Source organism: Convolutriloba macropyga, chromosome 14 (assembly GCF_964194025.1).
Source record: "Convolutriloba macropyga chromosome 14, txConMacr16.3, whole genome shotgun sequence".
Taxonomy (NCBI): Eukaryota; Metazoa; Xenacoelomorpha; order Acoela; family Convolutidae; genus Convolutriloba; species Convolutriloba macropyga.
The window spans coordinates 2560087-2574283 of record NC_134481.1 but is presented as its reverse complement, the minus strand read 5'-3'; the positions used below and the strand labels follow the sequence as shown (position 1 = coordinate 2574283).

General features: G+C 35.9%; 1 protein-coding gene across 1 annotated transcript in view; it reads right to left on the bottom strand.

Annotated features, from left to right (window-relative positions):
- LOC142353026 (uncharacterized) overlaps positions 1 to 14197 on the bottom strand; it is a 77488-nt gene that overhangs the window by 17338 nt on the left and 45953 nt on the right. The window contains 8 exon segments of the mRNA XM_075405216.1: positions 3554 to 3720; positions 4078 to 4327; positions 4651 to 4811; positions 5342 to 5703; positions 8843 to 9038; positions 9487 to 9710; positions 12844 to 13051; positions 13644 to 13785. Of these exon segments, the coding sequence (XP_075261331.1) occupies positions 3554 to 3720; positions 4078 to 4327; positions 4651 to 4811; positions 5342 to 5703; positions 8843 to 9038; positions 9487 to 9710; positions 12844 to 13051; positions 13644 to 13785 (1710 nt within the window).

The window sequence follows — 14197 nt, the reverse complement described above, 5'->3', positions numbered from 1 at the left end:
GTCAAGTGTGACCAAAAATTTAATCACGCGCATGAACAAAAAACTCGCTCCACTAAGAGCGAAAAATGACGCCACACATGCAATTCAGTTGAAATTGCATGAACGAATGAACAAAAAATGGCTGTGACGTCATATGGTCGTAACAAAAATCATGACGACGAAATAAAAAAACATAGCAGGACAAGTCCTGACGTACAATTCAAAGAATTTTCATTGACTAAACAGAAAAACTAGACCTAGAATGGACTATGAGTGAATTTAGAAAACCATTTTTAAAAAAAGTTATATCAAAAAAATAAGAAAAAAAACAGAAAATCAATGTCAAAATGCCGCATGTGAAAAAAACCACTAGCGAGAAATGAAAATTGAATTCAAACAAAAAACTAGGCCTATAATGAGCTGTGAATGGATTGGAAAAACCATTTAGAAAAAATCCGATCCAAAAAATCGAAAAAACAGTAAAAATCAGAGTGAAATCGACGCATGTGAACAAAAAACCGCTACCGAGAAACCGAATTTTTGTTCAAACACCGTTTTCTCACTCTACTTTAAAAATAGAGCGAAAAAAATTCACTCCGCAAAACCACTCGCTTTTTCGCTCCATTTCCTGTTTCGGCGTGACCAAAATCCCTACTCCAATTTGACTTCAAAAATCATGAAAATGTGTGAACAGATCTTAAAAACATAGCCGGCAGATTGCCGGAATAGCTGCGAAAGAACAGACCTGCGTGCCATATAATAGAGATAGAAACAGATAGAGATCTAAATTGAAAAAAAATCGACGCCGCTCAAAAAACTAGGCTAAAAAACATTCAGCGATAAATCAATAAAGCTTGTTAAAATTCGTTCCACAGAAGCCTCTTATTAGGGACCTTTACTTCACATATGAATTCCTTTGACCTTAAACAAATTCAATTTAAACTTAAGTTTTAAAGTGCAAAAGTCATTTAATTGAGTGAGGTAAGTCACGTATGATCAAAATCTAATCACGCAAATAACCTAAAAACTTTTGCCAAAGCGAGTGATAAATGACGTCACGCGCGCAAATGCCGTTAGTGAGAGGAAGAAGTCATTCAGAAAATTTGACTTTTTCAGCTTTGCTGTGTGAACAAATGTAAAACGAAAAAAGAGCGTCAGACGACGAAACAAAAAAACATAGCCGGAAGAATTCCGGAAGCGACTCGAAGCCGCAAAACTTCAGAAACAAAACCCTAATTGCAGCTGAAGCAATTACCATTTGATTTCAACCATTAACTCATTACCTCCCCTGGTCTGATCTAAAAATTGGTGAATTTAAACCACTGTCACCAAAATTTTATATTGTTGAAAATGTTTGATAACGTTAAAAAATCCGAAATAGATAAGCAGGTCAAAATACTGACGGCCTAAAACAGCTGAAAGGGCTATCAATTGCCCTAAAAAACTCATGATTCTGTTCTCAAAAAGATCAGAAAAACAAACGGCAGATAACAATCTTAGAAACTAAGTTAAATCTTTTCTTTTAAAAAAAAAGAAAACTCAAATTTAAGAATCAGAAAACCACTATAATTACAGTTCTAATCACTGCAATTAAAACAAAAAACGGCACATACTTCTCCCTTGTTCTGCATATGCTAGACAACATGATTTAAAACTAATTCAAAAATTAAAATAATAAAAAAAAAGACAAGCAGCAGAAAAATGTTCAAAGGCAAAAAATCGTTTAAATTAACACCAAGGCCGGAAGGAAGATGCAGTAGATAGTATTAAGTAGAGCTTTTGGAAAAAGCTTGCTAGCAAACTCTCAGTACTGCCTTGTGTTGAATGAAATCAATTGCAAACCAAGAAATGACGAAAATCTAAGAAAATGCTGAAATCATTCAATTTTTTATCAACTGAAACAACCAAAAATAAATGTGCCATAAAACGCTGTCAGGACAAAACTAAAATGATAATAACTAGAATGATAAGAACATGGACACAATATGAGGAACACCATAATAAAAAAACATTCTTGATTTTTGAAAGTCAAAAATAAAAAAAAAACAAAATTCAAAAAAACGAATACGTTTCATTGTTCAGCATTAGAGACACAGAAAAGATAACTAGTCGTCCAATATAAAGATCTATCCTCCTGAAGTGAACAAAAAAATAGAAAAACCAGATATCAAACATACGAAACATAAAATATTTTACAGAAAAATGTCAAAAAACTTTTAATACTGCTTTCATGAAAAATGGAAGCTGAAAAAATCAATTCACCAAAAATAAAAATAGGTGCCAGGACAAAACTAGAATGATACTAACTAGAATTTTAAGAATATGGGCACAATGTAAGGAACACCGTAACAAAAAGGCATTCTTGTTTTTTAAAAAGTTAAAAATCAAATTAAAAAATCAAGAAAAACAAATACAGTTCGCTGCTCAACATTCGAGACCTAGAAAAGATAACTAGTCATCCGATACAAAAATCTATCCTCCTGAAGAGAACAAAAAAATACGAAAAAGCAGAACTCAAAAATGTAAAACATTGAAACATTTTGCAAAAAAAATTATCAAAAAACTTTTAAAACTGCATTTACGAAAAAGCTTCAACTGTTTTTCAAAAACTGAACTCCAAAAAATGATTGAATTTTTATTAAAACGCAATTAAGGTCCCTCATGTTGCACAAAAAGACTATTTCAAGTAATTACAATCAAAATACAAACAAAAAACTGACAAAAATCGGGAAAAAGCTACCAAAATCGGATTAGCATTAGTACAATTTTATAAAACAAAAATACACCGAGGTAGAGAGAGGCGTTAAGTATATGAATTATCAAAGGGAAGTTGCCAAATGAACTGATTTTTGAAAAAAAGACGGTTAAAAGATCTAAGAATGAAGAAATTAATAGAAAAAAGTCAAAAATTAACTAAAAAATCAAAAAATATGTGCCAATTTTCAAATTGAAACCCATATTCAGGCTCTGCAAAACACTGTGGCATCAATCTCCGATGTTGGCATTTCAATATAGTATCGAATAAAAATTATTTCTACAAAAAACCAAATTACAAGCAAAAAAAATTGGCCACTTAAACGAAAAAACGGCTAAAAACGGTTATCTATATATGCCATTCAGTCAAAAACTACTTTTCAAAGTCAAAAAGTCATTCACTAAACGCAGCGCATGATCAAAAAACTTCTCTCGCTCAGCGAAAATTTGTTCACCAAGACAGCTTTTCTCACTTTTGCTTTTAGGTCAAAATGCCTCGTGAACAAATCTACTTCCTGTAAAAAAAAACCGAGAGAAAACCAATACTCCTCTTCGAGTCGTAAAAAACCAAGAGCACCGCAATATAGCTACGCTCAGCTTACAGCTTCGCAGCTATAAAAAAAGACAGCGCCCCAATACAATTCAAATTCTTTGAATTGTAAAAACCAAGAGAAGGCCAATAATAGCCCCAGCTATCGCTGTGCGGCTATTAAAAAATTAGAGCGCTATAATAGCCGGCTGAGAAGATGAGGGCGGCTATTAATCAAAGTAGTAAAGTAACGAGCGTGTATAGACCCCTAATTTGCTGTTATAAACTAACCCCAGTCCGTGTAGACCCATGGCAGTGGCCAGAACTGCATCTTCAAATGTCACCCTTCTGTTCACTCCCCCAGCAGCAGAGGAGGTGTTTGCATAGAACATCTGTTGTTGTAAAAGATGCTGCTGTTGCTGATTCCATTTGTTCTGCTGAGCCGCCATCTTCTTTTTCTAACAAAAGGACAATTTTTAGATTACACATGTCCTCAAATTGACACACAGTAGAACAGAAAATGACGCTTTTCAAATACTCCAAAGCTCCCTATTTAATTTAAAAGCGGCGTCGAACAGGCTAGAAGATAGCCCGAGCAATAATTGAGAGCAAATTAACGATGTTTTTGTCTTCACCTCTCATTGTAGGGTAAATTTTATTGTTACATGCGAGTCTTAAATTAGGATGCAATGAAAGTCACATAATATCGAATTACTCATAATTTTCGTTGGGAAGGGGGGGGGGGGTATGATACAGCGTTATATAATCTGGTTGCATCTTCATCTTAACAGCCCATTTCTTTTTAAAAAACATACCTGACTATTTCCAGAGCTGTTTGGCTCAGGTGGGGGAGGGGGTGGCACCACTTTGCCCTCCTTGTCAATCAACTGTTGAGTGTGGTGGTTGAGGGTGTAGCCCATACTACTCAGCATCTTAATGGCAGCCTGTCTTTTGGCACCTTTTCGACTGGTTCCGAATCCACTCGCCTTCTCTTCACCCACTCTCACGTCCACATGGAAGTGGCGTCCATTCCTCCTCATTCCAGGAGCCCCTCCAACACCGCCGCTGAAACGCACCAAAAAGTTTTGCCCTTATAGTGTAGACTTTTTGACCGCATAATGAAAAGGATGGCTATAATAATTTGACTGATCTCATTTAAATGTGTTCGCGCAAAAACCCCTACCCCCGCTTGATTTTGCTTCAATTGCCAGATGAAAGAAGCCATGCGTACATGCTACCATCTTCAAATTGGTTCAGATAGAATAGAGTCCCCCCCCCCAAGAGAATTTTAAACTTTCGCTGTCCCCAATTCAAGTTGTACAAATTTAACACAATGATCGAGACGAAATCAGAGCTCAAGTACACATCCAATCGAAGTATCTTAATACCTGTTGTAGTTGTTGTTGTTGTTGACTAAGGATGACACTGTGAATACTGGACTCTGGCTCCTCTGGATCTGGAGCAATTGGACCAGTCTGCTGACTGGATTCAACACTTCCTTATTTCCATCACTCCCACCAACACCACAACTCTCACCTTCATTTCCTGCCTACAAAATTAAATCCCAATCAGTTATTCTCCTCTTATATGTTTCTATATGCTCAAACAAAAATAGCAATCAAATTGCAGATACTATGAGAAAAAAAATCCATTATGTAACAACACTTATCACGTAAATGACCTAAAACTCCCTTTTAAAAGTGAAACTAACAACATACCGGTAGCAAGTTAAATTTGTGAGAAGCTCAAAAAAATTTCCTCGGTCGATTAAGCGCGATCAAATGGTCGTGACGAATAGGACGCAGACAACAGTTGTTTTCAACAAACTTTGAAAAAACCACGAGGACACATCGCTATCGCCACGCTGATATCAATGAAAACATTTCCTGATAAACCAAATGAAATTTGCATTTACTAGGATATTGATTAGATAGAACAAAGTATATCACGAACAAGGAAAACTCCCTTTGAAGTTAAACGCAAATACCTATATGAGTTTTGCACTGACTCTAGTCTCGCATTCGAGGTCACGCTTAGCAGAATCCGTAATTCAAAATCACTGTTCAGTCTTTCACTCACTTTTGGCTGATATGGATATGCGTTTGAGTTCCTATTCATGTTCCGCCTCCCACCAGTGCCCCTCCAGTCCGACTGATAATGCTGGTTGTACGCGGACGCACCTCCCGGACCATGCTGCTGCTGTATCGACTGGTATCCCTGATGATGGCTGTGGTTAAATGTGTAGTGGGGGTACTGGTTGGGATGATGCATGTTGGATCCCATTCCAGATGTCATCTGGTTGTGGTAGTTGTGGTACCTGGGCTGTCTCTGTGGAAGTGGGGGAATGTTCACATCCTTCAGGAGGTCCAGCATCTTTCTGGCAGCTCCTCTATGGGCACTTTTCTTCCCAACTCCGTCTGACTCAACCACGTAATCATCACCTAATAGACATTAAATGTTTCAGATGGTTGGGAAGAAAAAAGTAACTAGTAAAAAATAATCAAAATTACTGTATTCCTAGTCTTTAGCTATCACTGGAAATATCGTAATATTATTCCACTAAATTAACACTATCAGAAAGGACCAGCTAATTTGCAAAGCAGATTTCCAGTCTATAAAACTAGGGCTTGATTGAAATGCAAGACACGATAGATTTCAAAAACATTGAACTTTGAATCACTCACAATCTTAAGTGGAAACGAGTAAAACAGTGTACAAGTGCATGTTGAAAAAGGACAATCACATGCAAAGCATTTTAAATTATGCAGCTAGATTTAAAGAATATAATTCAAAATTACTGTACAGGCGATTGTGGGATTATTGTTAAACGCAGTCAGAAAAAAAACTATTTTTTGAGCTAATATTGGATTGTGCGCTGACAGTAATTCTTTCGAGAGTCACTTCAGAGTTCACAACAACGATTGAAAACGTTTTCGCACAATGAGATTTCGACGTCAATATTGCAGAAATGAATTTTAATCCTCATATTACATTGTATTTTCTGTTGGAGAGCTGTTATTAACATATCAAGGTAACTTATAAACGCCTTCTGAAAGAAAAAAATTATGGTCCAAGAAAAATCTGACTGGTAAAAATCTGACTGGTGTTTCATCTTTAGGTCAGTTGATTGACCAATCTTCCGCCCGCAGATCATGGCTTTGACCGCCCAGCTGTTGTTTCTTGAGTGATAAACATAAAAAGACACGCATCGGATGAATTGCTCTCGAACGAGATGCAGGGGCAATATAATTTAAAAGGGAGTGCGGCTCAGAAATGTTTTATGGGTGCAAAAAAAACAAAAGCCCACAAGGGGTTCAAAACCATTGACCTCCAGGTTAGCAGTCTAACATTTTAACCACTAAGCTACAATGTCTTTGCTTTCCTTTCGCTCACAATCAGTTAAAATCAGAACGAAAGCAACCTAGATTACTCAAAAATGAAGAAGTTTAGAATGAAAAAGTCACTTGAGAACTCGAAGAACATCAAAGAAGACACACGTTTACAATAATAGCTTCAAATTTCATTCGATAGCAATTAATCAGCTTTTGTGACATTCCATTGAGAACAAATACAGATAACGTAGTACAGAGGCGTTTTGACAAAAACTACTACAGTGAAGGGTTTCTGATTGAAGTGCACGGTTTTCGAATTTGATCAAGATACACACCAATATATTTAATAGAAAAGGCCCTATGTCACGAAAACCAATTTCAAACATAGCGTTTTTTGTTACGGAAACAATGATTTTTTTTATCAGACAGCCCGATTGAAAGTCATGGCATTTTGCTCATAAAAGCGAGTGATATCTTTTAAAAAAAGTCCTGTAGGCAATTGTTTCCTTCTGTTGGTCAGGGATGAGAGCAAAAACTAATTTATCATCGACACTGAGAATGGAGTAATAATCAGAAACTATTTTCGTCAAATCAATAATGTAAACGCTACGGGAGAGAACTTGCATAGTCACTGCGAAACACTTTAATAAAATTCAATCCAATCAGATTGTTAATTTTTAAGATTGTTTTCTACAAGGAAGGCCCAGGCAGCAGGTAAGATTGCAAGAAGGACCACAAAAACTAAACATACCCGACAAAACGTTCGAAAATAGGCACCATTGATTCTCACAACCCCCGTTGGGATTGAAAATAGAAAAAAAACAGTAACACTGATTAAAAAATTTTAGAACTGATTTTTGTACAAAAACAGTTTTAAAGTGCAAAATTATTTATTTCATTTTGTAGTTAGACATACCGATGTTCCTCAAAGAGAGGATACAGAGAGTAGTATCAACGCAAATAAGCATTAGATATAGTACTTCTAAAAACCAAGTTTAGGTAGCGGGAATCTAAAGTTTGGCTTTATGGGTTTATCCCGTTTCTATTTTTAATTTAGTTTTTTATGGCTCCGTTAATTTTAGTTTCACTTTGCTGAGCAACTCCTTTTAAAAGCACTCTGAGCAGAACGAGCGATGAATTAAACTAGCGTAAACAAGTCAAAACTATATCGCGCAAAATATCGAAGAGGAGGCGTCAAAACAAGGTAAAGCGAAACAAATTTCCATTCGACGAAGTAAAAGGAAACATTTAGCAGCGCAATAATAGCCGGCTGAACAAATGCGGGCGGCTATTAATCAATTTGAATTTTTCATTTAAGATCTTGCGATGCATTGACTCAGAACTTTTGGAGAACTAAAAGCGCAGTGTTCACAAAATCATAGTTAACCATCAACACTCAATATCAAGCAAGAAAAGCAATCTGTTTGTTTGAAATTGCGTTATTGTCATGGAGAAGTCATTTATCTGATTCTTTACAAGTCAACCAAAAACTTTTGTAAGTGTACCCGTTATTAAAATTTGTCTACAGGGCTTAAATTTTCCTGTAGCAGGGCTGAACTCTTTTGTAGTTCGAAGTTACATGCTGTTTTTAAATCTAATTGCGAAACTTTTTTGATATTAATTTGATCGATGCGATCAGTTCAAAGAGTCGCCATTTCATAGCAAGCATCCTTAAGAGCCCAATTTGGAATTTTTGACGGTCAAGAAAATTTTCGAAGATTTAATTACTTTATAGCGCACAATACTTCTATTTGGCCACAGACCTAAATTTAAAACAGCTTCTATGTAAATGCGGATCTTGGGACTGGTACGCTTTTTATCATCAAGATATTCGCCTTCTTTTGAGAACCTTAATTCAGCAAACTTTCAATTGATTACCTACATTTTAGGCAATTGCATAGGTATGAAAAATTCAAACCAAATCTTAGAAGCAAATTTAAGTTTAGATTTGTGGCCAAGATTTTCCTTAGGTAAATCTCGTGTATAACAATAAAATTTTGCACTCTAATTTGCAGCCATTGTCATTGTTTATCAGTTTTGCAAGCAAAATTTAGTTCATTGATCAAAAAAATTTCACATCTGAAAATATATATGAAAGCTACCTCAGCTGAAATTACGCGTAGAAATCTGAAATAATCCCAGGACTTTTGTTTTTGCTTCTTCAAAATTGCAACTGTCAAGCTCATTCGTCAGTCTACTCAACAAAGAAGATATATGAGCACCCTCAATCTTACAACAGACAACCTACCTATTTTGCACCTGACAGAGAAGACCTTTGCTGGTCTATATCCACCTCCTCCTCCACCACTTCCGCCCGATGAGGAGGAGGGCTGTTTGAATTCCTCCTCAAACATCACAGGCAATCCCAGCCGATGGCCCAACTCGTAAACTTGAGTGATGTCCGACTTCTGTTGGGGCGACTGCTGTTGTCGACCACCTGTACTCTGTAACACAATCAAAGATCAAACGTCACCAAAGTAGTTTGTTTACACATTTCTTATGAAAAAAAATTGTTTAGAGAGGAGGGTCAGTTATAGGTATATGAAGCTACTAAGATTCAGGCTTTTAGAATGGCAGCATTAGCGTAGAGAACAAAAAAGTCAGCATTTTCACAAATTGATCAACTCCATTGCAACTATCAAGAGACAAAGTTGACACCAAGACCCGACCAAACTGCGTTTCACTATCATTCCAGATTGTCAACAAAAAAAACGTCCAAGAACTTTAAATTTAACGAGAAACTTCTGCCCACAACTTTTATAGAAAACTATCTTTAAAACCAGATCTCTTTTAATAAGAGTAATTCTATTCCTCTCTCAGATTATACTCGAGGCTTCAAACATAACAAAATAAAAAAACCGCCGAAGGAAATAAACTATTAAACTAGCGTACATTGCTACTTTCTGTGTTAGACTTTGAAACTTGTGAATTATTGACAATAGTCTGCTGGCTTCCACTTGTCAATGTAGCAGTACTTGTATCATCAGCGGAGGTCTGTGATAGAGACTGAGCATTCCCCTCACTTCCCTGAGAAGCACCTTCAGCTTTGCTGTCTGTTGTTAGGCCAGAGGACACACCTGGTTTGGTTCCACTACCCTCCTCGCCCAAAGCTGATGCTGAAACCAATCATTTGGCATAAAAGACTAACGTGGAACATGATTTTATCCTTTCGTAGCATTTGCAGCTTTTATGATTTTGTATACTAAGTGACTGGTAAAGCTGTAAGAGATCTGATCTCTCGAAAGAACGAAAACTGTATTTTTTCGATCTCTTTTCAGGTGCGTAATCTAGAGGTCACAAGGGAAACAAAAACCCTATACGTGCTTGGATCATTGTTTTCTTTAAAAATCTAATAGAAAAAGCTGAGATCCTCAAAAATAGTCTTTTTCCAATCACAACCCTCTCTTCGCCAGAGAGGAATCAGGCTCTCCAGTGGACCAAAATTGCTCCCCGTTCAGAGATAATAAGTTTTTCACGTAACTATTACCGTTCAGAGATAAGTTTTTCACGTAACTATTACCGTTCAGAGATAATAAGTTTTTCACGTAACTATTACCGTTCAGAGATAATAAGTTTTTCACGTAACTATTACCGTTCAGAGATAATAAGTTTTTCACGTAACAAAAAATTGCCGTTTTGCGCCAAAGATTAAATACTATGATTTATTACGCTAACTGTTTTAATGAAGTAACAGATCACTTTAAGAACAATAAATCTTTCGCCAAAGAAAGGAAATCGATACCAAAAGGGTTTGACAATTGCTTAAATATTTGCGATGTAAAAGAAATCAAACTCATAGAAAATGAATAATGAGACAAAAGTTTTGAAAAATTTGAAAAAAAAACACCAACGATTTGAAATAAGTTCTTTGAAATCTTCAAAAGAGCAAAAAAATTTATTAGAACATTCTATCTATGTGCACATGATGCCCGAAAAACCACTAAATTAATCAAAGGACTAAAAAGAGAATCCAAAGTATTAACGGACAGCCTATTATGCGAACATGCTCTTATCAAAAAGCAAATCCTTCTATGAATGACAATGCAAAAACTTTAATAAATACTTTGCCATTTTAAGAAAATGAATTAGTAAAGATTGAATTATACAACCTTATCGTACCTTTCTCAGTGAAAAGATTACAAATATCTTCATCCGACAAAAAATAATAAGGTAAATTATATTATGAAAAAAAACTAGAAAACAAATCCTCATCAGGTTATGACAACATTAACAAAAAAACTTGTAAAAACGTCCATCTCAGTTGACTGTTCCTTACCTTGTAGAGTTATTAAATATGCCCTTCAGAGCAGAGATGGTGTTTTCCCAAAGCAGTTGAAAAATCGAAGGTGTTAACATTACACAAAGAAGGCTCAAAGCAAGAGGAAAACAATTGCAGACCAATTTGTCTTCTAAATGCGTGGAGCTAAGTTTACGAAAGAGTCATCTTCAATAGCAACTATTGATAGCTCGACCCTTTCTCTTGAGTTTACAATAGACATTTCGGTTCTAGGAGCAAGCCCAAGTGTACTAATGATGCCCAAGTGGATAATGATGCCCAATGTCAGAAAAGTGAAAAAATTGCTTCATTAATTACAGCGTTACGGATTTAACGGCAACCGCCTCAGCTGCATTGAATCACAGAAAAGAGAGTTCAGAGAGTTGAAACCAAATGACTATCTTTGACACGTAAAAAAGTTGACATGGTAGTCCCACAGCGCACAACTTAAGAACGTCTACTCTTCATTATCTACATCAATGATCTCCCAATTCATGTTATTACCTACAGGTAATACTTTCTGTCCACGACACAAGGTGTTTTAAGTCTCAATAATTGGCAAAATTGTAATGGCCAAACTCTTAATTTGAATAAAAAATTCCACGTTAAAACAAACATCAGTTCTTACCACCAGAGGAAAATTAATAATGCAGTTTAGATACAAATTACATTATAAACAGAAGCTCATATATATATATATATATATATATATATATATATATATATATCGGCACGGAACTGATATCAATTTTCGTTTAATTCGTATCAGTAACGTGAAAATACGGTTAAGAAAACTCTGTGCTCTTGTTGCTAAACTGAGACATTTTGTTCCGAGGAAAAAACTCATTATCTTGTGTCAAACTAACACCAACCCTGTTATTCAGTATGGTATTCTTATGTATGGCTGAGGCAACTACCAATATATTACCATTATATTTTTTGTAGGAAGTTCATTTACTTTCGAAAAACTGATTCTCGCCACGGTATATTTGAGAAAAATTCCTCGCTGGCGGCGTTTCATCTGCACGTATAAAACTACTATAGTTTAAATTGGAATCCGTCAACCATTTACACTCTGAACATTACTGCAAAAATCTTTTTGTGTTTAACAAATTTTCTCGCAATACAAGGCAATCAGACTTTGATCTTTTGAAAGAATCACTTAGCAGGAAAAAACTAAACGACTTAATTGCAATAAATTCAAGGCCATAGCGACGTGCAAAGCTAATTAATATTATTTGAAAATTTGCAAAATTGAAATTATTTAAATCGTACCCGATGAAATGAAGGACGTGTCCCTTAACGAAGCGTTAGCCTTTTTATCATACGCTCAAAAATTGGGAGCTAGTGAATCTCATTGGGCAAATAACTTATTGACGTAAAAATGGTTGCCATCTGCTCATAAAAATTGAAAACCAGTTTAATCATAAATTTGATTATGTAAAATTTTTGGGCAATCTGTGAAGCAGATCCTAAGTGATCTCGTTGGTTGTCCGTTCATTTGGTTGAATTTATCAGTTATCTAATTTCTATGTCTCTTGTTGCGCCAAATCGAGAGAAAAATTCTTCTGATTGCATAAAAAAGACCACCATGACTAATAAAATTACTGTGAAATTCACTTAGGAGATATTAAAAAGCTATAGGTTTTCGAAAGAGAGTGATTTACTATCAGTTCAAACAATTGTTAGGGGAACTTCGCAGGAGCTACGACTGCAAATGAACCAGTACTAGATTCGAAACAGGATCTCCTTGCAGGCCGAGTGTGCTAACCATTAAACCAACTGGTCTCAACTTCTCAGACTTGGGTGTCTCTTACAACCAATTTTCTCGTTCTTTCTTGTTCCTCAGGGTTTCTTATCTCTGGCCAAGTATACGTTGAACACGTAGAGCTTCCTGTCGAGCTTATTTTATGAACAATTTACTCTATGTTGTTCTATCTCAACCTTCTGTTCAACCATACTGATCAGCTAACCATCAGCAGCACTGGTCGTTGTATTTGATGATGATGACAAGTTTGCTTTTGCAGCTGTTGATGCTAAAGTTGATGTGGTTGCAGCAGGTGCTGTGTTTGCTATCTTCCCTCCTCCTCCCGTCTTCGGCTGCTTGTTTTTGTATTCCTCAACTATCGTCGGATTCTTCTGCAACTCCTCTAAGCCCTTTGAAGCTGCCAGATTCTTTGCCTAAAATTTACAGGGAGTTAAACCCTGAGTTATAAATTCACTTTATAAATTTAGATTGACTCAAAACTATTCGCGTAAAATTCCTTATATATAAAGATCCATCGTCAACCCACTTGGATTACGAAAAAGAAAAGTCGACCCAAAATAAGACACGTTTTATCTCGCCTGAAATTGAGGAGAAGAGACTGACGAAATATCACTTGAAAAATTCTGGTTAGCTCGGCAATTCGCTATCTTTCGGATGACTTACAAATGCGCACAAAATTTGGCAATCGAACATAACTAAACATCAAATATGATGCGGTCTAGATAATGTTAATGTTCATTAACATTCTCTTGGAAACTCAATATTTCACGTCAAACTTTAAACTTTTCACAACCCATAAAACTATAATAATATCGAGTTGTGTTAACTTTGAAAACGAGAACAGATAAAATTTGAATTTATTTGTCGGAATGTCCTGAAGGCTATGATTAACCACACTAAGAAGCCGGGACCAATAATAAAAGCTCTGGAAACAAAATAGTTTTTACCTCCAACCAGTTATAACTGTTTTGTTATAACCCCAAAGGGTCAAGTAATGTAACTGACCTGTGCAACACTTCTCCCCTGTGCCGTATACTCTCTTCCTGCAATTGACACACTGTATGTGTACACCCGAGGGCCTCCCCCTCCCGCTCCTCCTGTGCCACTTAGACCACTTCTCATGGGACCACTGCCGACACGGTAGCCACTGAAAAGGTACACACTATGAAAAGACAGAACTGCTGATGAGTTACTTCAAATTTACACTTTTATACAAAAGAGTGGACCAGTACACAGAGAACACAGAAATGAAGAAGTTCTCCCAAATAATCGGACCAGGTCCATTTAAAACACTTCTTTTTTTGAAACATGTAAATTACTCAGAATATAACCCTAAGGTTAGATATCTACATGCTTTAAAATGTTAAATAAATTAATCAGCATTGTTATTAATATAATAATCTTCAAATTTTGGCTGTTCGTTCTCATAGGTTAAAATAGGATTTGAAGGCTCCTATTTGTCTATTAACGGGTACTTTCTTATGTTGATTTTCAGCCCTGATAAATCTAGAAATATAAAACGGCTTAGTATTTTACTAGATTTCTTTGACAAGATTTGC